The sequence below is a fragment of the Symphalangus syndactylus genome, chromosome 9, assembly GCF_028878055.3.
Source record: "Symphalangus syndactylus isolate Jambi chromosome 9, NHGRI_mSymSyn1-v2.1_pri, whole genome shotgun sequence".
Lineage (NCBI taxonomy): Eukaryota > Metazoa > Chordata > Mammalia > Primates > Hylobatidae > Symphalangus > Symphalangus syndactylus.
The window spans coordinates 140509479-140537437 of record NC_072431.2 but is presented as its reverse complement, the minus strand read 5'-3'; the positions used below and the strand labels follow the sequence as shown (position 1 = coordinate 140537437).

The 27959-nt window shown below is 47.4% G+C and overlaps 1 protein-coding gene and 1 pseudogene across 2 annotated transcripts; both read right to left on the bottom strand.

The window, feature by feature from the left end:
- Positions 1-12: 12 nt before the first annotated feature.
- On the bottom strand, positions 13-7803 carry LOC129490473 (large ribosomal subunit protein uL23-like; annotated as a pseudogene).
- Positions 7804-20844: 13041 nt separating this feature from the next.
- On the bottom strand, positions 20845-27042 carry LOC129490470 (phospholipid phosphatase 2-like). Of its 2 annotated transcripts, none has more exons than XM_055294408.2 (5): positions 26733-27042; positions 26220-26497; positions 22541-22598; positions 22118-22294; positions 20845-21331 (listed from the first exon to the last, which is right to left on the bottom strand). In XM_055294408.2, the coding sequence occupies exons 1-5, from the start codon at positions 26766-26768 to the stop codon at positions 21182-21184; spliced, it is 699 nt and encodes a 232-aa protein (XP_055150383.1). In that variant the 5' UTR covers positions 26769-27042; the 3' UTR covers positions 20845-21181. The 2 variants fall into 2 exon arrangements, with proteins under 2 accessions (XP_055150383.1, XP_055150382.1); XM_055294407.2 differs by having other exon boundaries at positions 26220-26432; positions 26733-26900.
- Between the last annotated feature and the right edge of the window lie 917 nt (positions 27043-27959).

The window sequence follows — 27959 nt, the reverse complement described above, 5'->3', positions numbered from 1 at the left end:
CTGAGCAATCAATAAAGAACAAAGAGGTTTAATGGGCTGACAGTTCCACATGGCTGCAGGGGCCTCACAATCATGGCAGAAGGGGAAGCAAAGCCGTCCTTCTTCACATGGCAGCAACAAGGAGAAGTGCTGAGCCAAAGGGGAAAAGCCCCTTATAAAACCATCAGATCATGAGAACTCACTCACTGTCATGGGAACAGCATGGCAGTAACCACCACCGTGATTCAATCACCTCCCACTGGGTCCCTCCCACGACATGTAGGGATTATAGGAACTACAATTCGAGATGAGATCTGGGTGGGGACACAGTCAAACCATATCAGTGCCCATCCACATTGGGTCATGGTTATCTCAGTGTCTTCCAGAAACACCCTCACAGATATGCCCAGAAATTGTGTTTTACCAGCTATGTGTGTCTCTTAATCCAATTAAGTAGATGTCTAAAATTAACCATCAGAATATTTATGCCCGATTCATGGCTGAAATTTCAGGATGAAAGCTATGAAATCTCTATTTGTGTGTATATATCTATTAATGTATGTTATGTATGTGTAATATTTTCTTAACTCCAGAGAGCATTGCAAAATTCATTTATAAAATCCTCTAAAAGTGCTCTATTCTAACTTGGCTTGGAAAAAAATAAGCATTTATAAATAAATATTCACCAAACCCTAGAAATATAGAAAATGATCAAATGTTTTTTAAGTTAACACAATTTGGATAAAACTTAGTTAAATAAGATTAATATAATATTTTTGGTGTAATAAAACAACTATGTCTTCAAAGTTATCACTATTGAATATAAAACAAACATAAATTCCTATTCTGCTGGAGTTCTAGTCCAATAAGCTAATATTATACTTACTAGAAATGTAAAATCTTAAAGCTTATAGATTTGATTCTAATTAATTTGTCATTCTTATTAAAAACGTTATTTTCTTATGGTGAAAATATACACATATATTTAGAGTTAGCCAGCTGCTGGAGTTCTAGTCCAATAAGCTAATATTATACTTACTAGAAATGTAAAATCTTAAAGCTTATAGATTTGATTCTAATTAATTTGTCATTCTTATGAAAAACGTTATTTTCTTATGGTGAAAATATACACATATATTTAGAGTTAGCCAGCTGGACTCAGTTTAGATGATCCCAATTTTGTTGTGACATCCAAAACATCATAATCAGGAGCCAGTCGAACATATGCCTTCTTCTCTTTATCAGGACAAATAAGGGTGGTGACCTTGGCCACATCACTGTCATAGCACTTCTTCACAGCCTGTTTGATCTGGCGCTTCTGGCTTTAACATCCACAATGAACACAAGCGTGTTGTTTTCTTCTATCTTCTTCTGGCTGACTCAGCGGTCAGCGGAAACTTGATGATAGCACAGTGGTCAAGCTTGTTTCTCTTGGGGGTGCTCTTCCGAGGATATCTGGGCTGCCTCTGGAGTCACAGTGTCTTGGGCCGCCTGAAGGTGAGTGACATGCAGATCTTCTTTTTTGCGTGTGGCTGTGGACACTTTTCAATACTGCCTTCGTGGCCTTTAAAGCCTTCGCTTTGGCTTCGGCTTTAGGAGGGGCAGGAGCTACCTTCGCTTTCGGTGCCATCTTGTGAAAAGCGAAAAGCATTGTTTCAAAAATAATTTGTTTACAATAAATCTGCCTAATAGTAGTTTCCAAAGTACTTTTGGTAATTTTTAACCTTAAAATTAAGCTAGGTAAAAGATTTGCCTTAAATATCTAGACATTTATAAATAAGATACAATACTAAAACATTAATTACTGAACATAAATAATTCAAGTTTATATACTTTTGGCTTCCTATTTTTACAGAGAGACTAAAGATATTTTGGCCCATTAATGAACATCTTTTTTTCTGCCACACTGAGAAATTTTATTATGAGGAAACACATCCCTCTGGATGTTGGGAGATGGTATATTCATACATTTTCTAACCTACTATAGAATGCTAATATATGACAGTTTATAACTGTCTACTTCCTAGTTTTCTCTGGAAAATAAGAGATTACTAAGTATTAAAATTATAATCAATATATGTAAATAAAACTACTAGAAATAATAGAATAACTAGAAACAACTCTATGCAAAGCATGCAAGAAAAGTAGGGCATGTTTCACAAGTAAAGTAGGTTGTATATTTTATAAGGAAAATGATACATAAGATACAAATAAAAAGAGATACCTAATCTTCCCTGTGTTATATTTGTATGGGTAAAATGTTATGTTTTCAGAAATTATATAAAATTCCTGGAAATGTGTCAATGTCCTCTTTATCCATGCTATGTGCCAGTATAGAGTAACGAGTCAGATTTCCAATTATTATTTTAAATTTTGTGCCAGGTGCACTGGCTCATGCCTGTAATCCCAGCACTTTGGGAGGCTGAGGCGGGTGGATCACAAGGTCAGGAGATCCAGACCATCCTGTCTAACCTGGTGAATCCCCATCTCTATTAAAAATACAAAAATTAGCCAGGCGTGGTGGCAGGCATCCGTAGTCCCAGCTACTTGGGAGGCTGAGGCAGGAGAATGGCGTGAACCCGGGAGACGGAGTTTGCAGTGAGCCAAGATCGCGCCACTGCACTCCAGCCTGGGTGACAGAGCAAGACTCTGTCTCTAAATAAATAAATAAATGTTGTATGCCACAGAAAAAATCAAATATCCTTGTCAGTTGTGGTATAATGAACTCTCATCAGATCTTTCATCACAGCCATTTCATGCTCTTTGTCATTTAGATATTATTTCCCCCTGATGCTTTCCTGAAAGCTCCTGCAATCAGCTACAGGTCAGAATGTTCATCTCCAACACAGGACTCCCTCTGAGACTCACGGAAAAGACTATGACAGGTACTCTGGTTACAGGCTTCTGATGATATTGCTTAAAAAACTTTAAGACCATACACTTGACTCAGTGAAGATCTCCACAAGTCTAGTTGAGAAATTGATGGGTTCATGACACTGCTAACCCAAGATCCAACAAGACTGGAATTGATTACATGACACTGAATGAACTGATGAAAATTGATTATAATTTTATAGCTTTTTGGAGCATTGCTGGTTCTTTAATGTTCTAGTTTCTGGATTTAAGAAATCTCTTTCTTTTAATCTAACTGTAACTTACAACAATTTAGTAGATTATACTTTTTTAAACAGAAATGAAGCATTTATCTTTTTTCTCTGTCTGATTTTTCCAGAATTTTGAAATCCTTACTGAATACTCTTATTTTCACGATGATATAGTTGTTAGCAAAAGTCCAGTAAGAATCTATTCACCTTATAACAGGACATAATTGGAAATTTTGGTTATATTATCAAGGTTTTTACTGGAATATCATATTTAGGACGTGTACCTAAGATCAGTTATGACAAGCAATTTTAAGGAAGTAAGGTTGACTTTTATGGAGACAATGCTTACAAAGCACTGTGAGAAATGGGAAAGTTCTTCCTCAAAGATTAAGAAGTCACAGCTATCCACTATTTTTATGTGTGTGTGTGTGTGTGTGTATTCCAAATCACTTGTCCTAGCTTGCTCCAGCAGGCCTGGACAGAACTAGACAAGCCCCAGCCCGTAGTGCATGCCATTCCTTATTTGGAGATGCTTCCTTAACTATCCCTGGGCAACTTCCTTTTCTTTCTCTGTTCTATTCCCCTTACCTAATTAAGTTTTAAACTAACAGCCAATCAGGTAAAGTGTAAAATGTGAGGTCCTATTTCAGCCAATGGAAACTGGACACAGCACTAGGGTAGACATATCGGGTTATAAGTAACTCTGTCTCCTTTGTTTGGTGTGCTCTTGTGGCTGGACAGCTACTGAGTAGCACCCTTTATGCAGAAAGTAAAGCTTGCCTCGCTAACAGATCATTTGTTTCCACGTTAATTCTTTTTTTTTTTTTTTTTGGAACACCAAAAACTTCATTCCCAACAGCACTCTGAGAAAAGCCAGCCTGATACCTAGATTACAGGGTTCGCAGCCTTACAGGTTAGTAAAGAAGGTCATTTCCTGGTAGGCCCAGGAATCTAGGGATATTTTGGGGGCCTCAAGAAGAGAGGAATCCACACAAAGCTATAAGGACTGCAGCTGAAATCTGATAGTATGTTCTTAGCTTGGCTTTTAGCCTGAATTAGACCTTTAAAAGTCAAATCTGAGATTCTATATGAAAACTTCCAGTAAAGAAACTTGAAAGCACCTGTGTGGTCATCTCCTGTTCTTGCTGCACTTATGTAAATAATCAAGCAAAACCTAACAAAACTAGACTTATTTTTAAAACAAGAATAGTCTTATTTTATGATCAAAAATGATGGTTACTACAGAGAGAAATTTTATGTTTCAATGGAAAACTACAACATGGCCGGGCATGGCAGCACATGCCTATAATTCCAGCACTTTGGGAGGCCAGGAGTTCAAGACCAGCCTGGGCAACATGGTGAAACCCCATCTGTACCAAAAATACAAAACTTAGATGGGCATGATGGCATGTGCTTGTAGTCCCAGCTAATCAGGAGGCTGAGGAGGGAGGATTGCTTGCACCCAGGAGGTAGAAGTTGCAGTAAGCTGAGATTGCACCTTTGCACTCCAGCCTGGGTGACAGAGCCAGACCCTGCCTCAAAAAAAAATTTTTTTAAAGGAAAACTATAGCCATTGTGGGTTATGAGATTCTAGCCTTGTTTCTTGTTTCTGGGATATTTTTACCTCTTTGTAAACTAGATCCTGCCATCTGATGAATTTTGCCCAACAATGATAATTGGGGAACAAGAAGCCAAGTATTGTCTCTCCTACTAATGTATCTATTGTCAGTTAATTTGAAGGTCTCCAACCCTGGAACAAAGTTAGGAGAGGAAGGTTTTGCTCCCCAATTGGGAAAGAGCTCCCAATGGCCAAAGCAGAAACAAATTCAGCAACAAAACACTGCAACATTGAATAATAACCAAAGCTTAAAGTAACTATCTATGTGTCCACATTTATACAAATAAGTGCATAAGCAAATTAAGTTGAATAGAATTCTCCTTTACAAATGAATTCCAAATAATTGATATAGACACTCAGCCATCAAGGAGGTGGAGCTAACATCCCACGCCTTAAATGGGGGCTGTGCATAGTGACTTCCTCCAGAGGAATACATACAATATGGACAAGTAACTTCAAAGTAGAGAAACTGGACAAACACTAGTTCAGCCGGGTAATCACAGTTAATACCACTGGTGATAATTCACCTCGACACCATGAAGTGACAAGAATAGCACTTCACCTCTGTGATCTGCTTCCCCCAAACCCATAACCCCAGTCAACCTATCAGAAAAGCTCCAGGTAAATAACAATGGGAGACATTCTACAAAACACCTGACCAGTCCTCCTTAACACCGTCAAGGTCATTGGAAGAAGGAAAGGCTGAGAAACCATGACAGCTGGCAAATGTACCCTTTATGCAGAAAGTAAAAAAACGGCCTTGCTGAGGAAATTAAATTTCTGTTTAAGTGCTATTTCTTTACGGCACCGGGGAACAAGCATTTCTAACATAAGGAACTCCAAATAAAATATGGGCTTCAGTTAATAATAGCATATCAACATTTGTTCATTCACTGTGACAAATGATGTGAGACATACTGACAGAAGATGTTAATAAGAGAGGAAACTGGGTTGAAGCTACGTGGGAAATCCATGTTTTCTTTGCTATTTCTGTATAAATCTAAAATGACTCTAAAATAAAACTTAATTTAAAAGTTGTATTTTTTCAAGCACCTGCTTAATTATTTGTACTAGTAATTACTAGTAATTTACCCTGTTAACTATTCCTGTCTTTTAATAAGAACATTTATGACACGAAAATTAAAGCATACAGATTAATATCTAATTCCAAATAAATGCCTCTTTACATGTTTTATGTTAAAGTAATAACATAGGTGAATAAAGTTACTTAACATAATTTTTTCTGGTACTGTGGCTGTGCCTTGGGTTCACTCTCTAAAAAGGTGGTCGGTCGCCTTTTAGACAACCAGGAAAAAAATTCATTTTTAGAGACTCTATTTCAATTCATGGTTGAACATTGTCAAAAGAATGTTTAAAAAAGTTCCTTAGTATCCAAGATTTAAAAAAAAAAATTTTCAATGGCAAATCGATTCATCGTGACTGGATCACTTACTCGAAAATATCCCTGTCTTTGTTTTCCATGCAGGTTTTTTAGCAATAATACAATAGAACGCAATATTGGCCACTGGGGAAAAATATTCAAAGATACAATGTGAATAGAATTTGTAACCATGATAATTTAATGTTTCATTGTGATATTTTCTAAAACAGAAGAGTTTAAGAATATTCAAAGTCAATTTCCTCAATGATACTTTGCAGAAAGTGATGAAACTAGAGAAACAAAAATGGCAGGATATTCTGAGTGATTTTAGATGTTGCTAGGTTTTATGGGAAAAAAATAATTTACCTGTTAGAGGATCACAAAAAATTATTGGAAGCCCAAACTCTGAAATGTTTCCAAATTTAGTTGAACTTGTAAGTAATTATAATGTCAATATAGCTACTCATAAAGTTAATGATAAAAGAGGACCCATGCCTTATTTATGTAATAAAATATACAATGAATGATTAGTGCTCCTAGGAAAATACGCTGGACTTGAAATACAATTGAGAGTGTCAGAATCTGCCGGGCGCGGTGGCTCACGCCTGTAATCCCAGCACTTTGGGAGGCCGAGGCGGGCGGATCACGAGGTCAGGAGATGGAGACCACGGTGAAACCCCGTCTCTACTAAAAATACAAAAAAATTAGCCGGGCCTGGTGGCGGGCGCCCGTAGTCCCAGCTACTGGGAGAGGCTGAGGCCGGAGAATGGCGTGAACCCGGGAGGCGGAGCTTGCAGTGCGCCGAGATTGCGCCACTGCACTCCAGCCTGGGCGACAGAGCGAGACTCCGTCTCAAGGAAGAAAAAAAAAAAAAAAGAGTGTCAGAATCAAAAGATATTTGATTGTGTAACAGAAGTAGCCCATCATGAACAAATGTACCATCTCACAAAGTATGCTCACGTTAAACATACTGTCAAAACAGTGGAAGAAAGCTGCTTTGCCTCTGTTGAAAGAAAAGAATAATGGAGACAGTCCAGCTTAGGGAATTATTATGTTGGAAACATACAACGCTGGCATAAGAAAGTCCTGGCCAGGGATGTAACAGTGAACAACTCTGGCAGGTGTAGGAAAGGGTCGCAGCCATCATATCCCATCCCCAAACGCTCAAACTACATCTGCATGTATGTATGTGTTAGTATTTGGTACATGTTATTTCGTGTGGGGAGGTATAAACAATGCATTTAAACTTTACGTTTCTAGTTATAATATGCCTGTTGTTAAATCTTTCTATACCGTTTCAACTAATTCAATGCTGTGAGACAAATGAGCTATTAAAACACGAATGAAAGCGCCGGGGACCCCGCAGCGCCGGCCGGTCCCCAGCCACCACCCGCGCCGTCCTGATGGCGCCTCTCAGCGTTGCTGCTTTCTCCGCGCCAGGATCTCTCCCCAGAAACGCGCAGATCCGGAAGCCACGCTGTGCTGCGCTGCGCTGTCAGGACGCGCAGCTCCCGCCTCGCTGAAGGGACACCGTTTGACAACGAGCCACGCAGACCGTGATAGGGAAGTAAGGCCCACGGCAGCGCTCCCTCCTCAGCACTCGCGGCCGCGGACAGGACGCCTTTTCCTCCTCCTCTCACCTGGTGACCGGGTGTCCCGAACCGCGGCCTCCCGGGTGGGTCCTGAAGAGAACGCGGCTGCGCCTTCCCGGTCGACGGCCCGGGGCGACGAGTGCGGATCCGCCGCGGTTCCCGCGCGTGCTCCAGGTTGGCCGGGAGCCGGGCGCCCCCTCGCGGCAGTCCTGGGGAATCTCTGAAAATCAGCGTTCGAGTGATTCCAGGCCGCGATTTTGGAAATGTCCACTGAAATCAAGGCCACCATCCCGTGCCTCGATCGGAACGGAGGGAGATTTTAAAAACCAAAAAAGATGGCCCAGGCGCGGTGGCTCATGCGTGTAATGCCAGTACTTTGGGAGGCCGAGGCGGGCGGATCACCTGAGGTCGGGAGTTTGAGACCAGCCTGACCAACGTGGAGAAACCCTGTCTCTACTAAAAACACAAAATTAGCCGGGCGTGGTGGCGCATGCCTGTAATCCCAGCTACTCGGGAGGCTGAGGCAGGAGAATCACTTCAACCCAGGAGGTGGAGGTTTCGGTGAGCCGCACCACTGTACTCCAGCCTGGGCAACAAGAGTGAAACTCGGTCTCAAAAAAAATAAAATAAATAAAATAAAAACTAAAAAAGATGTCCAGTAGGCAAAAGTCAGTTGAGTTTCTTCATATCAGCAGTAATGGATGGAAATAATTGGAACTAGAAATATTAAAATACCATTTACAACAGCACCCCTAAAGCCGAATCCATTACGTATCAACATAACAAAAGGTGTGCAAATATGCATTCAGAAAACCATGAATCACAGTTGACAGAAACCAAAAGAGGTATAAGTAAATGCAGAGATGTTCCTTATTTAGGAGAAGTACACTCATTAGTGTGAAGGTGACAATTCTTTCCAAATTGATCTATAGATTCAGCCAAATCCCAGTTAAATTCCAGGCAAAGATATTGACAAACTGTTCCTAAACCCAGAATGGATGAAATAAGACTGAAGGAGAACAAAGTTAAGACCTCACACATCTGGATCTGAACACTCACCCTAAAGCCACAGTAATGAAGAGAGTGTGGCAGTGGTGAAGGGGTTAGACACATAGACAAGTGGGACAGAACAGAGAGCCCCCAAACAGACTCAAGCCAACTGACTCTGTCAAAGGGACAAAGGCAACTCAATGGAGAAAGAGAAGTCTGTTCCACAAAAATAACAGAACAATTGGAAACCACAAGGGAAAAAATGGAGACAAAAACCTTGTATTGTATCCAAAAATTCACTCAAAATAGTCCATAGACTTAAATTTTCAAGTGCAAACTTGTGAAAGTTATAGAAGAAAGCCTAGAAAAATATCTACATGGCCTTGGTTTGGGTGATGAGTTTTTAGATGCAATACCAAAAGCCAACCCACGAAAGAAAACAAAGCAATAACTGGGACTTTATTAAAATTTAAAATGGCTGCTCTGGTTAAAAGAACAAAAAAACCGTTCACAGACTGATAGAAAATATTAGGGGAACAGCCAGGCAAGGTGGCTCATATCCATAATCGCACCACTTTGGGAGGCCAAAGTGGATGGATCATTTGAGGTCAGGAGTTCGAGACTAGCCTGGCCAACATGGTGAAACCCTGTCTCTACTAAAAATACAAAACAAAATTTAAAAAATTAGCTGGATGTGGTGGCACACGCCTGTAATCTCAGTTACTGGGGAGGCTGAGGCAGCAGAATTGCTTGAACCCATGAGGCAGAGGTTGCAGTGAGCTGAGATCGCACCACTGCACTCCAGCCTGGGTGATGGAGTAAGACCCTGTCTCAACAAAAAAAAAAAAGAAAATATTTTGGAAACACATCTGAAAAAGGACTTGTCTGCAAAAATATTTTTTAAAAAAAACCTCTAAAACTCAAAAAGAATTAGATGAACAACCCAGTTGAAAATATGTGAAGATCTGAAAAGACACCTCAGCAAAGAAGATGCATAGATGCCAAGTAAGCATCCAAATTAATTAATTAATACTCAACAAACTTGTCATGAGGGAAAAGCAGATTAAATGAGATAGTACTGTACATCTATTAAAATGGCTAAAATCTAAAGAACAGTAGCAGTTGCAATAGGAGGTCTCATTCATTGCTGGGGGAAGGCATAAGGGTACAGTCACTTCAGCAGTTTTTTCAAAAACTAAACAAGTCTCACCATATGATCCAACAATCTCCTTCTTAGGTATTTAGACAACTGCCTTGAAAAATTATGTCCAAGTAAAAACCAGCACACACATGTATGCAAGCACTATTCATAATAGCCAAAAATTAAAGGAATCATGACATTCTTCAGTAGCTGAATGCATAACCAAACTGAAGTACGCGGTGCAATGGAATACTATTCAGCAAAAGAAAGGCACGACCAATCCACCCATGCTACCTGGACGGACCTCACAGGCACACTGCTTCATGACAGAGAAAGAAAGGCATGACCAATCCACCCATGCTATCTGGATGGACCTCACAGGCACACTGCTTCATGGGAGAGCCAGGATTCAGAGGCTGTATGTCCCCACTTATATGACATACTAGAAAGGCAAAACAACAGAGATAACAAACTGATCAGTGGTGACACGGGGTTCATGGGGGCAGGGATTTGAAGTACTCCATGTGATACTTTAATTGTGGATACCTGTCCCTGTCCACTTGTGAAAAGTCATAGAATTTTAAAGCCCAGAGTAAATTATAATGTATGCAAGTGGAATTACATTATGTAATATGTGGGAATATCCCCGGATGGAACACAGAATGTGACCAAGAATCTAACTGTATCACAAAAGATTAAAACAAAATCCCTGCAGGGCAAAATGTACTGACCTGAAAGGTCTCTTTAGAATTTAGTGGAATCTGGGGGCCGGGCACGGTGGCTCAAGCCTGTAACCCCAGCACTCTGGAAGGCCGAGGCGGGCAGATCACGAGGTCAGGAGATCGAGACCATCCTGGCTAACACGGTGAAACCCCGTCTCTACTAAAAATACAAAAAATTAGCCGGGCGTGTTGGCGGGCAGCTGTAGTCCCAACTACTCAGGAGGCTGAGGCGGAAGAATGGCCTGAACCCAGGAGATGGAGCCTGCAGTGAGACGAGATGGTGCCACTGCACTCCAGCCTGGGCAACAGAGCAAGACTCCAACTGAAAAAAAAAAAAAAAAGAATTTAGTGGAATCTGTAGAGTAAAGACAAAGGAGGAATGCATAAAGCATCCTCTTTATCTTATAAAGTTCTTTCCCACAGGGGTAATTCACAATTCTTGAGGGCCAGGCGCGGTAGCTCATGCCTATAATCCCAGCACTTTGGGAGGCCGAGGTGGGTGGATCACGAGGTCAAGAGATCGAGACAATCCTGACCAACATAGTGAAACCCTGTCTCTACTAAAAATATAAAAATTAGCTGAGCATGGTGGCATGTGCCTGTAATCCCAGCTACTTGGGAGGCTGAGGCAGGAGAATCACTCGAACCCGGGAGGCAGATGTTGCAGGGAGCCGAGATCGTGCCACTGCACTCCAGCCTGGCGACAGAGCGAGACTCCGTCTCAAAACAAAAACAAAACAAAAACAATTATTGAACCATTGTATCTCCATCTAGAATGGAGCAGCGACTTACGTAAGTGGCAGATGGTGGGAAGCAGGTCTCTCACTGCTGAGGTGGGAGGTTACAGATTACCAAAGGGAGGCTACAATGATCCATGTGATAATAAACCAGAGGGGCAACATCAGCATCAACTCATACTTAGCCTAATCCAGACACCGACAGCTCCACATAGAAATCTCGACGATCAGGCAGTCCACACAGGCTGGGTACACACAGGTATTTCCTGGCATGTCAGCTGTAAGACCTAAAGGCATTGAGGCCGCAGGAGCAATGAGTGCATTAAGCTCCTAAATATAGTTTTTCATGCGATTCTACAATAAAAGGAACCAGGGCTCTTTGAAGAAATGGCTTCACTAAAACTAAGGCAGTAAAAACATCAGCCTGGATGATCCTGAAGTATCAAAAAGTCAGGAGCTGCTCAGAACACACACACACACACCCCACAAACATACACACATACACACACATACACACATACCCACACATACACACAAGCACACACACGCACAGATTATGACAAAGAAAAACCAGAGCCAACAAGAAAGAGCTCCCAGTGATACAAATGGGAATGAATAAAGCAACAACATCCTGTAGTACTGAATTGTAACCAAACTTGAAATAACTCTCCAGGTGTCCTCACTGGCATAAGTCAGTGATTACACAGGTAAACAAAAGTGGGTGAGAGAAATCTATGCAGAAAAATCCCAAATAATTGTGGTGGACACTCAGCCATTAAGGAAGTGGCATTAACTCCCTACTCAAGCATGACCCTGTGCCGGGTGTGCAGTGAGCCGAGATGGCGCCACTGCACTCCAGCCTGGGCGACAGAGTAAGACTCTGTCTCAAAAAAAGAAAAAGAGAGAAGCAGTAAGCACTGATGTAGAAACTGCAGGCAAGTTATCCAGATCCAGCTAAGACGGCTGATGAAAGTGGCTACACTAAACAACATATTTTCTTTTCTTTTTTTCTTCTTTGAGATGGAGAGTCGCTGGTGAAGAAGCTGTGAACATTGTTGAAATAACAACGAACGATTTACATTATTACATAACCTGGCCGGGTGCAGTGGCTCACACCTGTAATCTCGGCATTTTGGGACGCCCAGGCGGGAGGACCGCTGGAGCCCAGGAGTTCAAAACCAACCTGGGCAACACAGGGAGACCCTGTCTCTACAGAAAAGTTTTTTAAAGATTATCTGGGTGTGGTGGCTTGCACAGGTAGTTCCAGCTACTTGAGAGCCTGAGGCAGGAGGATGGCTTGAGCCAGGGAGGTCAAGGCTGCAGTGAGCTATGATCACACCACTGCACTCCAGCATGGGCAACAGAGCAAGAACCTGTCTCAAAAAAAAAAAAAAAAAGAAGAAGAAGAATATTACATAAACTTAGCTGATAAGCAGCAGCAAGATTTGACAGGACAGACTCCAATTTTGAAAGAAGTTCTCCTGTGTGTAAAATGCCGTCAAACAGTATCTCATGCTATAGAGAAATATTTTCTGGAAGTAAGAGTCAATCGGTATGGCAAACTTCAAACTCCAATGGGGACACTGCTGATTTCACATCCATTGGAAAGACTTCTTTTTTTGTTTATTTTTTTGAGACAGAGTCTCACTGTGTCACCCAGGCTGGAGTGCAGCGGTACCCACTGCAGCTCATTGCAGCCCCAAACTCCTGGCTCAAGTGATCCTCCTGCCTCAGCCTCCCAAAGCGCTGAGTTTACAGGCATGAGCCACCACACCTAGGAAGACTTTTTGCTTTTTTTTTTTTTTTTGAGATGGAGTCTCGCTCCAGGCTGGAGTGCAGTGGCGTGATCTCGGCTCACTGCAACCTCTGTCTCCTGGGTTCTAGCGATTCTCCTGTGGGGAAAAGAAAGAGAGATCAGATTGTTACTGTGTCTGTGTAGAAAGAAGTAGACATAGGAGACTCCATTTTGTTCTTTACTAAGAGAAATTCTTCTGCCTTGAGATGCTGTAAATCTGTAACCTTACCCCCAACCCCGTGCTCTCTGAAACATGTGCTGTGTCAAATTCAGGGTTAAATGGATTAAGGGCTGTGCTAGATGTGCTTTGTTAAACAGATGCTTGAAGGCAGCATGCTCCTTAAGAGTCATCACCACTCCCTAACCTCAAGTACCCAGGGACACAAACACTGCGGAAGGCCGCAGGGACCTCTGCCTAGAAAAGCCAGATATTGTCCAAGGTTTCTCCCCATCTGATAGTCTGAAATATGGTCTCGTGGGAAGGGAAAGACCTGACCATCTCCCAGCCCGACACCCGTAAAAGGTCTGTGCTGAGGAGGATTAGTATAAGAGGAAGGAACGCCTCTTTGCAGTTGAGACAAGAGGAAGGCATCTGTCTCCTGCCTGTCCCTGGGCAATGGAATGTCTCTGTGTAAAACCCGATTGTATGTTCCATCTACTGAGATAGGGGAAAACTGCCTTAGGGCTGGAGGTGGGACACGCGGGCAGCAATACTGCTCTGTAAGGCCTTGAGATGTTTACGTGTATGCGTATCTAAAGCACAGCACTTGATTCTTTACCTTGTCTATGATGCAGAGAGCTTTGTTCACGTGTTTATCTGCTGACCTTCTCCCTGCTATCATCCTATGACCCTGCCACATCCCTCTTTCCGAGAAACACCCAAGAATGATCAATAAATACTAAGGGAACTCAGAAGCCGGCGGGATCCTCCATATTCTGAACGCTGGTCCCCTGGGCCCCCTTGTTTCTTTCTCTATACTTTGTCTCTGTGTCTTTTTCTTTTCCAAGTCTCTCGTTCCACCTAACGAGAAACACCCAGAGGTGTGGAGGGGCAACCCACCCCTTCGTTCTCCTGCCTCGGCTTCCTGAGTAGCTGGAATTACAGGCACCCACCACCATGCCCTGCTAATTTTTGCATTTTTAGTAGAGACAGGGTTTTACTATGTTGGCCAGGCTGGTCTTGAACTCCTGACTTCAGGTGATCCACCCACCTCGGCCTTCCAAAGTATTCTGATTACTGGTGTGAGCCACCGCACGTGGCCAAGATCTCTTTCTGGACACCCTCCATGGACATTTGCTTTTTCACTTCAGAGATGTGGAATTTCTTGTTCCAACAGTTTCTAGTCAGTAAACCCTGTGATTATCCCAGGCATGCCATGGCCAACCCCTTCCATGAAACGCTTCTCATGAAAATAGATCTGGGATCTGGGGGCCGCTTCTCTTCCCACAGGTAGCTCTTCTGGATGACCCCAGCTCCAACGCTGCCTCTTGTCCTCAGAATCTGTAATTTATTGGCCTTACTGATTACAACCATATCATCCTTACAAGGCCCACAAGAGCCCAGGTGGCAGGCATTGGTGTCCTTCTCTGGGGTTAAAGGTACATCTGCATGTGTCTCCTTGTGGATCAAGGCCTCCATTTCAACTACTAGATGTGAGACATTTGCTCCAATGGAGGACAGGGCTCCAGGTCACCTCCTCCCTGCACACGGGCACTCGGGGCTAGCCCAGCCTCCTTTCCCAGTGGGCTACTTTCCAGTCTCACTCACAATCGCTCTGAGTGACTCTGGAAAGAAGACAGTTATGGAACCTCTCCCTGTCCAAGTCATTCTGCTGATAGATCTTCATAACTCATCTCACTGAAGCATGGACCACCTTGGGAAGAATACCTCTGCCTTGGTAATTCAGACAAAGAATATGAGGCGCAGAGGCTGTGACCAAGCAGGTGACCCAGCCCTGTCTGCAGTAGCTGGGAGTGAAGCTAAGTTCTCACATTCACAGGGTGCCATGAGGGCATCCTGATCTCAAGATCCAAAGTGTGGCTGCATTTCCATTAACATTGACATATATATGTACGAGTATTTTGATGTGTAAAATTTTGCCAAGTGTCTCACATATTATGTTTTATCATAGTCACAGAATTCTGTCTTCCTCAATATAAACACTTGTCTTTTCAGAGTTAAAAGTTGGGGGTGCACGTGATTTTCCATAGAGCTAGCAGCTAAAAGATTCCAAATGTGTTTTTCACCATGGTTGTTTCATTGTTGGAATTCATGTTCCATTACGTGGCAATGCATCTCTCTCAGCTGCACTCCCACCTGAGCGGCAGCCAGGCTACCAATACTGCCGGGAGCATGTCTCCTCGAAGGGGAAGAAAACACCTGGCAGGACGCGACATTCTGAACTGTGAGGACTTTTCGGGGGACCAAAGTTTCTGAAGGTGGCAGTTTGTGTCTGTCTCCATGGGGTCCAGAATTGGCCACAGAGCAGAAGGCAACAGGGAGCCACTGGAATCATGGGGTAGCTTTAACGTTTAAGCTCCGACATAAGAAGTCATGCCCTCCCTGCGTTTCAATGTCCACAAATATCATAAACCACCTGCATAACTGTCTAGGAGTTTCAACTCATCGTCCAACGTCTAGAGGAAGGTGCCTGCAAATATTTATAATAGATAGGTCGGGATGTGGACTAGGATGTTTTATCAATTAATTGATTGATTACAAAAATGTAAGTCTTTTAATCTGAAATAGGGCTGGAGAATTTAGCAACGTATTATCAATTCCACATGAGCCTTCGAAGATCAGTTGTGCCATCTGCCTCTCAGTAAGCACTGGCATGTGACGTTTCTTTACTAACATGGAGTTTAATTTCATTTAGCTACTGTTCCATCCATTCATAATTTGAAAATCATTTTGTCTTTAGAAAAACCATACTACTGGCCAGGTGCAGTGGCTCATACTTGTAATTCCAGCACTCTGGGAGGCTGACAGGGGGATTGCTTCAGACCAGGAATTCGAGACCAGCCTGGGCAACATGGCAGAACCCCAGTCTCGGTCAAAAAAATACAAAAATTAGCCGGGCATAGTGGCGTACATCTGTACTTCCAGCTACTCGCGAGTCTGAGGCAGGGGGATCGCTTGAGCCTGGGAGGTCGAGGCTGCAGTGAGCAGTGATTATACCTACTGCAGTCCTGCCTGGGCGACAGAGCCAGACCCTGTCTCAAAAAAGAAGAACACCCACCCCCCTCCAAAAGCATACTATTACCTTTTCTATTAGATATCTCAACTGCTGTACATATTGCTCAAAGTTATGACAAAAATCTCTCATGTTGTGTCGTGGATTCCCTGAGGTGCAGCCTGCAGTGTGGCCCTGGACCCAGGAAACCCCTACAGGGAAGCTGCGTTGCTTGTCCACGTGGGGGGTTTCCAGCTAGACAGGTGAGCACCTGCAGCGACACCATCCTGTCCACACCCTCCCTGCCCTGACCCCAGGCGAGGGCCGTGGCATCACAGGTAGGTCTTTACTCAGTCATCATCTATTCATTCACTGGGCTAATTCATTCATAAATTCCATTGCTGGAACCTAAAAATTCCAAATAACCTGAGCTTCCACCTGCTGTGCATTACCCTCACCACATGCCTTGCCTGGTCTGTTAATTCTTTCCGGAGATTTCCTGTCCTTGTAGGGCCATTAAAATGTCTAAACTAGGCTGCTTGCTTATAAAACAGCAACTCAAAGTAAAAACAAACAAAACTAGGCTTAGATCCAACAAATCACAACCGTTCAAAACGAGGCTAACAAAATGCCGCACGCAGCTCGTCATGTCTCAGAAATGGTAAGTCAACAGGCGAAGGAGGAGACCTAGGAGCTGTCCAGCTTCTGAAAATACGCGGCGGGAGACTGAAGAACAAAGATTCCCTGCATTGCAGACAATGTGCCTCTTCCTGTTGTAGGAGGTGGTCAGCAGCTGAGAGCACTGGGGGCAGACAATCAGGCTTGGGGCTCAACAAGCCTCCGGGAAAACGCCCAGACCACACTGCTGAACCACCCCTGGGGGCTCGCAGACCCCCAAATCCCCATCACCAACGCGGTCCAGAAGGCCGCAGGCCACACTGCTGAACCACCCCTGGGGGCTCACAGACCTCCAAATCCCCATCACCAACGCGGTCCAGAAGGCCGCAGGCCACACTGCTGAACCACCCCTGGGGGCTCACAGACCCCCAAATCCCCATCACCAACGCGGTCCAGAAGGCCGCAGGTCACACTGCTGAACCACCCCTGGGGGCTCACAGACCTCCAAATCCCCATCACCAACGCGGTCCAGAAGGCCGCAGGCCACACTGCTGAACCACCCCTGGGGGCTGGCAGACCCCAAATCCCCATCACCAACGCGGTCCAGAAGGCCGCAGGCCACACCACTGCCGTGTGAAGTCAAGGAAACACTGCCTTCTTGCATCAGGTCCTAATAACTAACGTTAAAAGTTTAAATAACGTGGCCGGGCACAGTGGCTCACGTCTAAAGTCCCAGCACCTTGGGAGGCCGAGGCGGGTGGATCACCTGAGGTCAGGAGTTCGAGACCAGTCTGGCCAACATGGTGAAACTCCATCTCTACTAAAAATACAAAAATTAGTTGGGTGAGGTGGCGCATGCCTGTAGTCCCAGCTACTCAGGAGGCTGAGACAGGAGAATCGCTTGAACCCAGGAGGCGGAGGTTGCAGTGAGCCAAGATCGTGCCACTGCACTCCAGCCTGGACAACAGAGCGAGACTCCTTCTCAAAAATAAATAAATATTGTCCCACTAAAAGTAAAGGTAATGACATTTTGAACTTAGGCCAATTTTCTCAGGCAGAGTTTTCCTTTTTTGACTTAAGATAAACTTTTTCAGGCCGGGCACAGTGGCTCATGCCTGTAATCCCAGCACTTTGGGAGGCCGAGGCGGGCGGATCACCTGAGGTCCGGAGTTCGAAACCAGCCTCACCAACATAGAGAAACCCCATCTCTACTAAAAATACAAAATTAGCTGGGTGTGGTGGCGCATGCCTGTAATCCCAGCTACTCCGGAGGCTGAGGCAGGAGCCAATGGCTTGAACCTGGGAGGCGGAGGTTGCTGTGAGGCAAGATCGTGCCATTGCACTCCAGCCTGGGCAACAAGAGCGAAACCCCATCTCAAAAAAAAAACATTTTTTTCAAAGAGTAGCATAGTGATACCCACATACACAGCACATAGACTTAACAGCCACTAATATTTTGCCATGTTTGCTTCATGTTTTTGTGTTGTGAAATATTGTTAAGTTGCAGACATCACAAAATTTCACTCCTAAATACTTCAATATGCACCTATAAGAAAAGTAACCATGAAAGTGGGTGTGGTGGTGGCGCCTGTAGTTGCAGCTACTCAGGAGGCTGAGGCGGGAGAATCACTTGAGCCTGGGAGGTCGAGGCTGCAGTGAGCAGTAACTACACCACTGCACTCCAGCCTGGGCAACAGAATGAGACCCCGTGTCTAAAAAACAAAGTACATGGCCGGGCGCAGTGGCTCACGCCTGTAATCTCAGCACTTTGGGAGGCCAAGGCGGGTGGATCACGAGGTCAGATCGAGACCATCCTGGCAAACACGGTGAAACCCCATCTCTACTAAAAATACAAAAAATTAGCAGGGCGTCGTGGTGGGCGCCTGCAGTCCCAGCTACTCAGGAGGCTGAGGCAGGAGAATGGCGTGAACCCGGGAGGCGGAGCTTGCAGTGAGCCGAGATCACGCCACCGCACTCCAGCCTGGGTGACAGAGCGAGACTCCGTCTCAAAAAAAAAAAAAAAAAAAAAAAGTACGTATGATTTCCTACAAAACCACAATAACATATTGTAGCTAACAAGCTCAAAAAAATTTCTGCCTCTCATCAAATACTCAGGAGTTTTTAAAAACCAATTAGCCTCGGAAGGTGGGAGAAATGCAGGCCAGGAGTACAGCGCCATGGGAAATGATATTTACATGGCTAAGAATCTGAGTTTCCTGTGAGAAACAACAGAAAAAATGCCCTCCTTGTACAATGAGAGAAAATACTATTTTTTCCATAAAACCATAAGGGTGTGGGCAGCATAAACCTAAAATTATGCACGAGAGCTTCCCCATTGCTCCATGTGGGTAGAGAAATGTGTCCTAACTCCCAGCGTTGTCTGCTCTCGTGGTGCTGGGAATCCGTGAGAATTCTTGAGCCCGACACACAGCGTCTCGGCTTTTCTCATCAAAGGCAGACCAGTGCATGCACGGTCCAGCTGGGCAGCACGGAAACAGCGAGAGGCCACTGGCTCCCAAACCAAAGCTGGGCCCTTCTGGCTTTGGAGGACCCTCTGGGGATGGCTGTGGTCAGCACAGCTCTTTCCTTCTCTGCTCTCACAGCTGTGGTGCCGGTGGTCTTTGTGAAGCACGGAGACTCCCCCAGTAAAGGCCAACAGCTGGACTCAGCTGCATCATCTCTCTCACCCCGAGCTTCCTCTGCTCCTTACTCTTCACTGGCCATCCCAACACGGCCACCTGCCCCCCAGCAAACCACACGAGTCGTGTGCACTGTAGCTGCGTCCACAGACTTGCCCTCAACCCTCACTGTGGTCCTGGCTTTCAAGGCCACTGCACCTGGGAGGAGACTGAGGTGTTGGCTGGTGTCAGGGCCTCCGCGTCTTTCCCATTTGCTCCTGACCCAAGTGACTCTGTCTGCTGGGTCTGGCTGGGAGCCTCTCCCCCATCCACTGCCAGAGGCTCACATTCTGAGCCCAGATACATCCTGGTAGTCTGCGTCCTGGGATACCTGAGCTCCTTGGCCCTGGGAAGCTTCAGTGTGACTTTCTTGGCCAAGAACCTGTCTGACACCTGCATGGAGCCAAGTCCCTGACGTTCACGGACAGTTCTGCAGTGTCTGGGTCACCTTCCTTCCCATCCGCCAAGGGCAGGTCTCCTCCATCTTGGCCCCTAGGGTGGGGCTCCCAGGCTGCATCTTGGCCCCTGCCCTTCCCACCCAGTGCTACAGTACCCTCCCCGTAGGCTAAGGCCTGACAGGAACACCCTACAGGGGCCGGGGAATAAGATACTTAAGTTACCCACTGTAAAAAAACAAATTTACCCTTTACTCTCCATTGAAAAAGTAAGCTCTGTATGTTCTGTAATCACTTCAGGGAAACCAGCCCCTGAATTACCCGTTTCAGAAGTGTGGCCCCAAGGTGCACAGGGGTTGACACGAGCGGAGGGGAGGGGTTCGGGCCAGAGGGACCAGCTTTGGGCCTAAAGGACACAGGGACTGGACGAACCTTCAGAAGGGGGCTGACGCGTTGGCTCCAGGCTAAAATCCTGTGTGTGATCCTTCAGGCCTGACAACAGGCTCTACCCGGCGGACCTCCCAGGGATGCTGCCCTCCCCACCCGGACTCAGGCCCTGGGGGCGTCCAGCCACGTGCTCACTCACACCGTGCTCTTAGCCCAAGGGCCTCTGTTCAGAAGCCTCGACTAGGAACCTGGGGCAGAGGCCTCCCCGAGGGAGGCTGGTCCTTCAACCTGCAGCAGCCTTTTGTTTAGGCCCCTCTCAGCAGTGAAATGACCCTCGTGCGTGCCGATCCACCTGACCCTTGACCCCAGCACTGTGTGGGAGAAACGCAAGGGGCGGGCTTGGCTTCTGGCTTCTACCATCACAGCAGGTGAGTCTGCTTGACACCTGAGCTGCGCTCAGCCCAGCAAGGGAGCCCTCTGACGTGAGAAACACAGTCCGAGAGTGGCCATAAGGAACAGAGGCACTGAGCCCGCTTGTCAAACAGACGCCCTATTTTACTAAAAACCACACATACATTTTACAAAACAGCAACTATCTGATCTCTCGGTCCCTTCCTTAACCCCATAAAACAAGGGGATACTTGGGGACCGGCGGGAACAGGTTCCCCTCCAAATGCTGAGGGCGACCCAGGCATCTCCAGACCCCTGGTCCGGTGCAGGGCAGGGGGCAGCGGAGCCAGCTCACTGCTCCCATCAGCCCAGGGTTCCCGGAGCCCGTCCAGAGCCCTCAGTGCCTAACCAGGGCCAGAGGGATCACCTGGGTGGGCCTCAGCTGGACTCACAGCCGCTCCCTGCCTGGGCGGGTCCAGCCTCAGGAGGAGGAGTGCGGGTATCCATAGTGGTTGTGGTCAGCCTCGCTCAGGGTCAACGTCAGTGACAGGCTGGGCTTCCATTCCAGCTCCTCCTCCTTCGGACAGTGCTGTGGGGGTCGGGCTTTGAAGAATTCTGAGATGCAGCGGACCTGGTAGAGTGGAGGGAGGTGAGAATGGACAAGGGGCCGGCCAGGTACCAGGGACATGGGCGGGAGCAGGAGGGGGATGAACAGGGTCCCAGGTGGGAGCGAGGGGCCTGGGTGGGCAATGAGAGGAAAAGTGCCTGGGGTGGGAAGAGAGCGCTCTTAGTGGAGGACCAGTGGGGAGCACTGAGGAGCTGACAGGCCCAGGGAAGAACTACAGCAGGGCCAGGGGTCCAGAGATGGACTGGGGTGCATGGAAAGGAGTCCTGTGCACTGGGGTGCAGGGGAGGAACGGGGGGATGGAGGGCGGTCCAGGGAAGGACTGGGGTTGGGGGGAAGGGGTCCCAGGGGAGGACTTTGGGGGTAATGAAGAGGGTCCAGGTAAGGACTGGGGGGAAGTGGTCCAGGGGAGGACTGGGGGGAAGGGAGGGGTCCAGGGATGGACTGGGGTTTGGGGAAGGAGTCCCAGGGGAGAAATGGGGGGAAGGAGGGGGTAAAGGGAAGGACTGGGGCTGGGGGGAAGGGGTCCCAGGGGAGAAATGGGGGGAAGGAGGGGGTAAAGGGAAGGACTGGGGCTGGGGGGAAGGGGTCCCAGGGGAGAAATGGGGGGAAGGGAGGGGTCCAGGGATGGACTGGGGTTTGGGGAAGGAGTCCCAGGGGAGGACCAGGGGCGGAAGGAGGGATCCCAGGGATGGACTGGGATTGGGGGAAGGGTGCCTAGGGCAGCACTGGGGTTGGCTGGGGAGTGGTCTCTGGACAACACGGGGGATGGAGTTAGGGTCAGAAGCTCACAGTGAGGCCAGCCACCAGTGCGCCCTGCAGGAGGACAACAAGGACATCGCTCCAGTGGTGTTTGTAATCAGACACGCGGGTGTAGCCCACATAGAGGGCAAAGGCCACCAGGAAGAACTGGACTGTGGGTCGCAGCAGCCGTGCCCACTTCCAACAGAGCCGTGCCTGCACATACAGCTGGAGTGGGGAGAGGACATGTTAGCCTGTGCACCTGCCGGGTGCTCCCCCTCCCACTGCACAAATGGCAGCACTGAGGCTGGAGGCAAACAGTGATCAGCCCAGGGCCTCCCGTTTTTAGAAAAAAATCAGCCCCCACCACCACCACTACCCACCCATTTTACAGCTGGAAAAACTGAGGTCCAGGGAAGGGAGTGACTTAGCCACGGTTCCCCCGACAAGCAAGCCCCCGAGAAATAGACTCACTGCCAAGAACATCATGCAGTACATCCCAAAGGAAGAGTGTCCTGAGTAGAAAGACAACCTGGGGAAGGAGAAGGAGCAGGTGGCTCACTCAGCGTCTTCCAACCTCCCCCTTGTCCCCGCCCCGCCCACAGAAGGGAGGGTTTGACACGGAGGCTTCTGCTGTTAGATGCAGTCAAATCCCAGTAGCAGAAACTGTTCCCCTTTTCCCTTCCAGTTATCTGATAATGGAATAAGAGTCTCTGATTGGGGCTGTGGCATGAGATGCCTCATCCGTGAAGACTCGGAGGCCTGAACCCAAAATCCAGGGCAGACAATCGTGTCTGGCAAGCAGGCAACACCACAGTTTCGTTTTCACCGTGTTTCTTTTCAGGATTTTCTCCCATCTGCGGAACTGAGGGAAGACCTATTTTTATATAAATTCAAGATTCAGTGAAGGACATCAAGAAAGACAGAAAATAGCAGAGCAAGAAACTTCAAAAGCAATTTTTAAAAATGGCAAAAAAGTCACAATCAACCTTTTTGGAACTAATCAAAAGCTTGCAGCCACCAGAAGACTTGAGCAAGATAAACCAGCTAAGTCTCAGAAAAAACGGCCTTGTGGCATTTTAACTCATCCTGTGCCTCTCCCACTGCCTAGACTGTGGTGGCCTGAGGATTCCAAGAACAGACTTTATTTGCAACTGTGGACGGGAGTATGGCTCAAGGGCTGGCCTTGATCTCACCTGACTGGACGTTTTCCCGGTGCTGAGGGGCTACCCGGGGGACATTTGTAGGAAATATTCACAACACATTTATTATTCTCTGCTGCCTGGGGCCATAGACAGCAGATGAGGCAAACAACAGACTAACCAAACAGAGCGGGGGGGGAGGGGAGGGGGGAAGGCCAGGGAATAAAATGCTCTGGGCAATGAGGGCTTGGAACGCAGACAGAGCACTGCAGGAGTTCAGGAGAGGCCTGCAGTGCCCGAAGCTAAGCGCTCACGTCTGGCCGCCTTCAGGCTCCACACACACAGTAAGCAAAAGCTAAGGCAGAGTTGAAAACGTGCTTAACCATGGAAGGGCTGACCCCACATGCACACAGACCCTTCTACAAACTCTGTGAGGGTTTTATGGGTGTTTTTGATTCCAGATGTTTAAGGAAATCTCTGAACTATCACTGACCACTGGGCTAAAAGAACAGGAAGAAATGGCCACACGTGACAAAAAATACAGACTTTACAACCAGAAAAGTCATTAAACAAATAACTAGTGCAACAAACAGCAAGAACAAACCCGGGGGAGGGCGTGGGATCATATTTCCAGAGTTGCTACATTATAATATTCTAAACACCCAGTTTAAAACAAAACAAAACAGGCCGTGGGTGTGGTGGTTCACTCCTGTAAACCCAGCACTTTGGGAGGCCGAGGCGGGCAGATCACGAGGTCAAGAGATTGAGACCATCCTGGCTAACATGGTGAAACCCCGTCTGTACCAAAAATACAAAAATTAGCTGGGTGTGGGGGCACCTGCCTGTAATCCCAGCTACTCTGGAGGCTGAGACAGGAGATTTGCTTGAACCCGGGAGGCAGAGGTTGCAGTGAGCTGAGATCGCACCACTGAACTCCAGCCTGGGTGGCAGAGCAAGACTCCAACTCAAAAAAAAACAAAGAAAATAGGTCAATTAACAAAAAAAAAAAAAAAAAAAAAAAAAAAAAAAAAAAAAAAAAAAAAAAAAAGAAAGAAAGAAAACAGGTCAATTATTTGGCCGGGCGCGGTGGCTCAGCCTGTAATCCCAGCACTTTGGGAGGCCGAGGAGGGTGGATCACCTGAGGTCAGGAGTTCAAGACCAGCCTAGCCAACTTGGTGAAACCCCCTCTCTACTTAAAATACAAAAAAGTAGCTGGGTATGGTGGTATGCACTTGTAATCCCAGCTACTCGGGAGGCTGAAGGCAGGAGAATCTCTTGAACCCGGGAGGCAGAGGTTGCAGTGAGCCAAGATCACACCACTGCACACTGCACTCCAGCCTGGGTGACAGAGCAAGATTCGGTCTCAAAAAATAAAATTAATAAAAATAAATGAAAATACAAAAATTAGCAGGGCATGGTGGCGCACACCGGTAGTCTCAGCTACTCAGGAGGCTGAGGCAGGAGAACGGCATGAACCCGGGAGGCAGAGGTTGCAGTGAGCGAAGATCGCACTCCAGCCTGGGCCACAGAGCAAGACTCTCTCAAAAAAAAAAAAAAAAAGAAAAAGAAAAAGAGAAGGCACACACAGAAGACCACAGAGTGTATGATTCCATTTATATGAAACATTAAGAACAGACAAATCCGCAGACAGAAAATAGGACAATGGTGGTTGCCTGGGGCTGGGGGAGGAGCGACAGCTGACAGATACAAGGGTTCTTTTTTTTTTTTTTGAGACGGAGTCTCACTCTGTCACCCAGGCTGGAGGGCAGTGGCGTGATCTCTGCTCACTTGCAAGCTCTGCCTCCCGGGTTCACGCCATTCTCCTGCCTCAGCCTCCCGAGTAGCTGGGACTACAGGTGCCCGCCACCACGCCCGGCTAATTTTTTGTATTTTTAATAGAGACGGGGTTTCACCGTGTTAGCCAGGATGGTCTCGATCTCCTGACCTCGTGATCAGCCCACCTCAGCCTCCTAAAGTGCTGGGATTACAGGCGTGAGCCACCGCGCCCGGTCACAAGGGTTCTTTTTCTTTTCTTTTCTCTTTCTTTTTTTTTTGGAGACAGGGTCTCGCTGTGTCGCCCAGGCTGGAATACAGTGGCACCATCTTGGCTCACTGCCACCTCTGCCTCCCGAGTTCAGGGGATCCTCCTGCCTCAGCCTCCACAGTACCTGGGAATGCAGATGTACCCCATCGTGGCTGCTGGGAGTGAAGGTGCACCATCATCGTGGCTGCTAACATTTTGATTTGTTGTAGAGACGGGGTTTTGCCATGTTCCCCAGGCTGAGGGGTTTCTTTCTGATGTGATGAAAGTATTCTGGAACTAGGTCAAGGAGATGGCTGCACAACATTGTGAATGTACTAAAAATGAACTGGACACATTAAAATGGAAAAAAATGTGACTTTTATCTTACACAAATTTTATTTCAATTTTTTAAAATGGTCAACAATTAGGTGAAAAGTTTAAGGACTTATCAGTAGAGATGGTAGGAAGATAGTGCAGAAGGCCGGGCACAGTGGCTCACACCTGTAATCCCAGCACTTTGTGAGGCCGAGGTGGGTGGATCACCTGAGGTCAGGAGTTCGGGACCGGCCTGGCCAACATGGCGAAACCCCATCTCTACTAACAACACAAAAATTAGCCGAGTGTGGTGGCAGGTGCCTGTAATCCCAGCTACTTGGGGAGCTGAGGCAGGAGGATCTCTTGAACCTGGGAGGCAGAGGTTGCAGTGAGCCAAGATCACGCCACTGCACTCCAGCCTGGGCAACAGAGCGAGACTCTGTCTCAAAAAAAAAAAAAAAAAAAGATAGTGCAGAAGAAGGCAGGGTGTGAAACTTAGGGGAGACGGAGACAGGGCATGCTCCCCTCGGCCTCCCAGTGTCTGCGGGGCCCACGGAACCCTGAGGTCTGGCTCCTGCCTGGCCAGCTGCCTGCTGGCTCTTCATGATTTGGCTCCTGGGCCTTCTTCAGCTCACATTCCCCCCAAGAGTGAAGGCTGCTAGTCCACACCCACCTGGCCTCGGTGACGTCCGCAGGGTTTCCCCTGCACACTTTCTCCAGCTGCACATAGACCGAGCAGTTCATCCGGCTCCAGTCGGGGTCGCAGATGGCTAGGAAGTTGGGCCTCAGACGCCCGATCACGTACTTGGCCAGGTCTGTCAGAGACTGGCTCCCGGCCGCCCCGAACAGGAAGGTCCCTAGTACCTTGTATACAGCAGCCACGTAGCTGTTGAAGTCAGAGCGAGAATAGAGCCCGTCTGTGTACACCAGGTAGGCTTCCCCGGCAGAGACCTGCAAGTGGGGCAGCCGCAGGAACCAGTGGGGGTCTCGGTCAGCCCAGGGGCCTCACTCCTCCCCACGGGCCTCCCCAAGGCTGCTGGAGAGCTGGGGACTCTAAAGGGGGACCTATTACCCACAGATACCACTCAGGGCAAGGCTGTGTCCCCCAGCCCCACGCGGACCTCCAGGGCAGGGCTGTGCCCCACCCCATCCCCTCCCCAGTCCCTCTGAGCCCCTCCTGCCTTACGAGGACGATGGTGGCCGTGATGGTGACTCCAGCCATGAGCCCGTGGGTGATGGTGTCTGGACGGTAGGGGTACTGGATGGAGTCATCCCCGCAGTAAAATCCTCGCTTATACGGGGCGTTCACCAGCGTCAGGATAGCGAAGGGCAGGGAGGCTGGTGGGGAAGGACAGCCTGGGAGCTGTGAGGTTCTCTCACCAGCTGGGCCTTGGGGCCCCACACACCTGCCTTGGCCTGGAGGCCTCCTACCTCTACTCTCACCAGACAGCAAGGAAGAGCTTTTTTCACAGCCCAAGTAACACTCCCTTTCCCATCCCCCTCAGACACACACAAACTCGCAGGCCCTCTGACCCTCACACCCTTGCAGCCTCCTTTCTGCTCCTTGAAAAAACTCTGCAAACCCCCACTTTTGCACAGCCACTTCTCTCTGCCCAAAATATCTTTTTTGTTTTTTTTAATTTTTAAAAGTAGAGACGGGTCTCATGTTGACCAGGCTGGTCACAAACTCCTGGGCTGGAGCGATCCTCCAGCATCAGCCTCCCAAAGTGCTGAGATTACAGGTGTGAGCCAACGTGACAGGCCCCAAAGTATCTCTAACTTATGTGCTGGGCCCTAAAGTAGCTCTGAGTAACTTCTACTCTCATCTCCCCATCCTGACTGTCCATGCCAGCGTCCCTCTCACAGAAGGAAAGGTCTGTTCTGTTTCCCTCTTCCACAAGCAAATCCCATGTGGAATTAGTCAGTCACGTGTGGGACACTGGAACTAATTTCCCCCATCCACCCACCGGCACCAGGAGGGGCCTACCGTGTTCAGGGCAGAGTCCTTGGAGCCTGCTCAGGGCCTGGCCAGGGCAGATGTTTAATAAACATGTGTTAAAATAAGGCAGGACTTATTGTAACCTAAGAGCTGGCCAGAGAAGTCAGGAAGAAACCAAGGAAGGGCACAGCTGAGACGCCTTCGTTCACGCACTTGCCCCTTCAGCGACCCTCATGCCAGGCCACGCGCCAGCCACGTGGTAACCAGGACAGACCCAGCGCTGGCCTCAGGGATCAAACACACATTCAGGAGCCAATTATGGAAGGTGTTGCCATGGCACTGGGGCTCCTGGGGCCCTGCTGAGCTGAGGGTGGCCAGGGAAGCAGGAGTCATCTACGGAGGACAGGGGCAGAGGGCAGGTGCACAACAAAAGCCCAGGTCGGCTAGCCCAGAGACAAACCAAGGAAGGGTGTC

Coding starts and splice junctions, on each gene's coding strand:
- LOC129490470 (XM_055294408.2), bottom strand. CDS start 26,768: ATGGCTGGAGTCACCATCACGGCCACCATCGTCCTC. Junction 26,498..26,732: donor TCACGGCCACCATCGTCCTC/GTAAGGCAGGAG, acceptor CCCCACTTGCAG/GTCTCTGCCGGGGAAGCCTA. Junction 22,599..26,219: donor GCGGACGTCACCGAGGCCAG/GTGGGTGTGGAC, acceptor CTCCTTCCCCAG/GTTGTCTTTCTACTCAGGAC.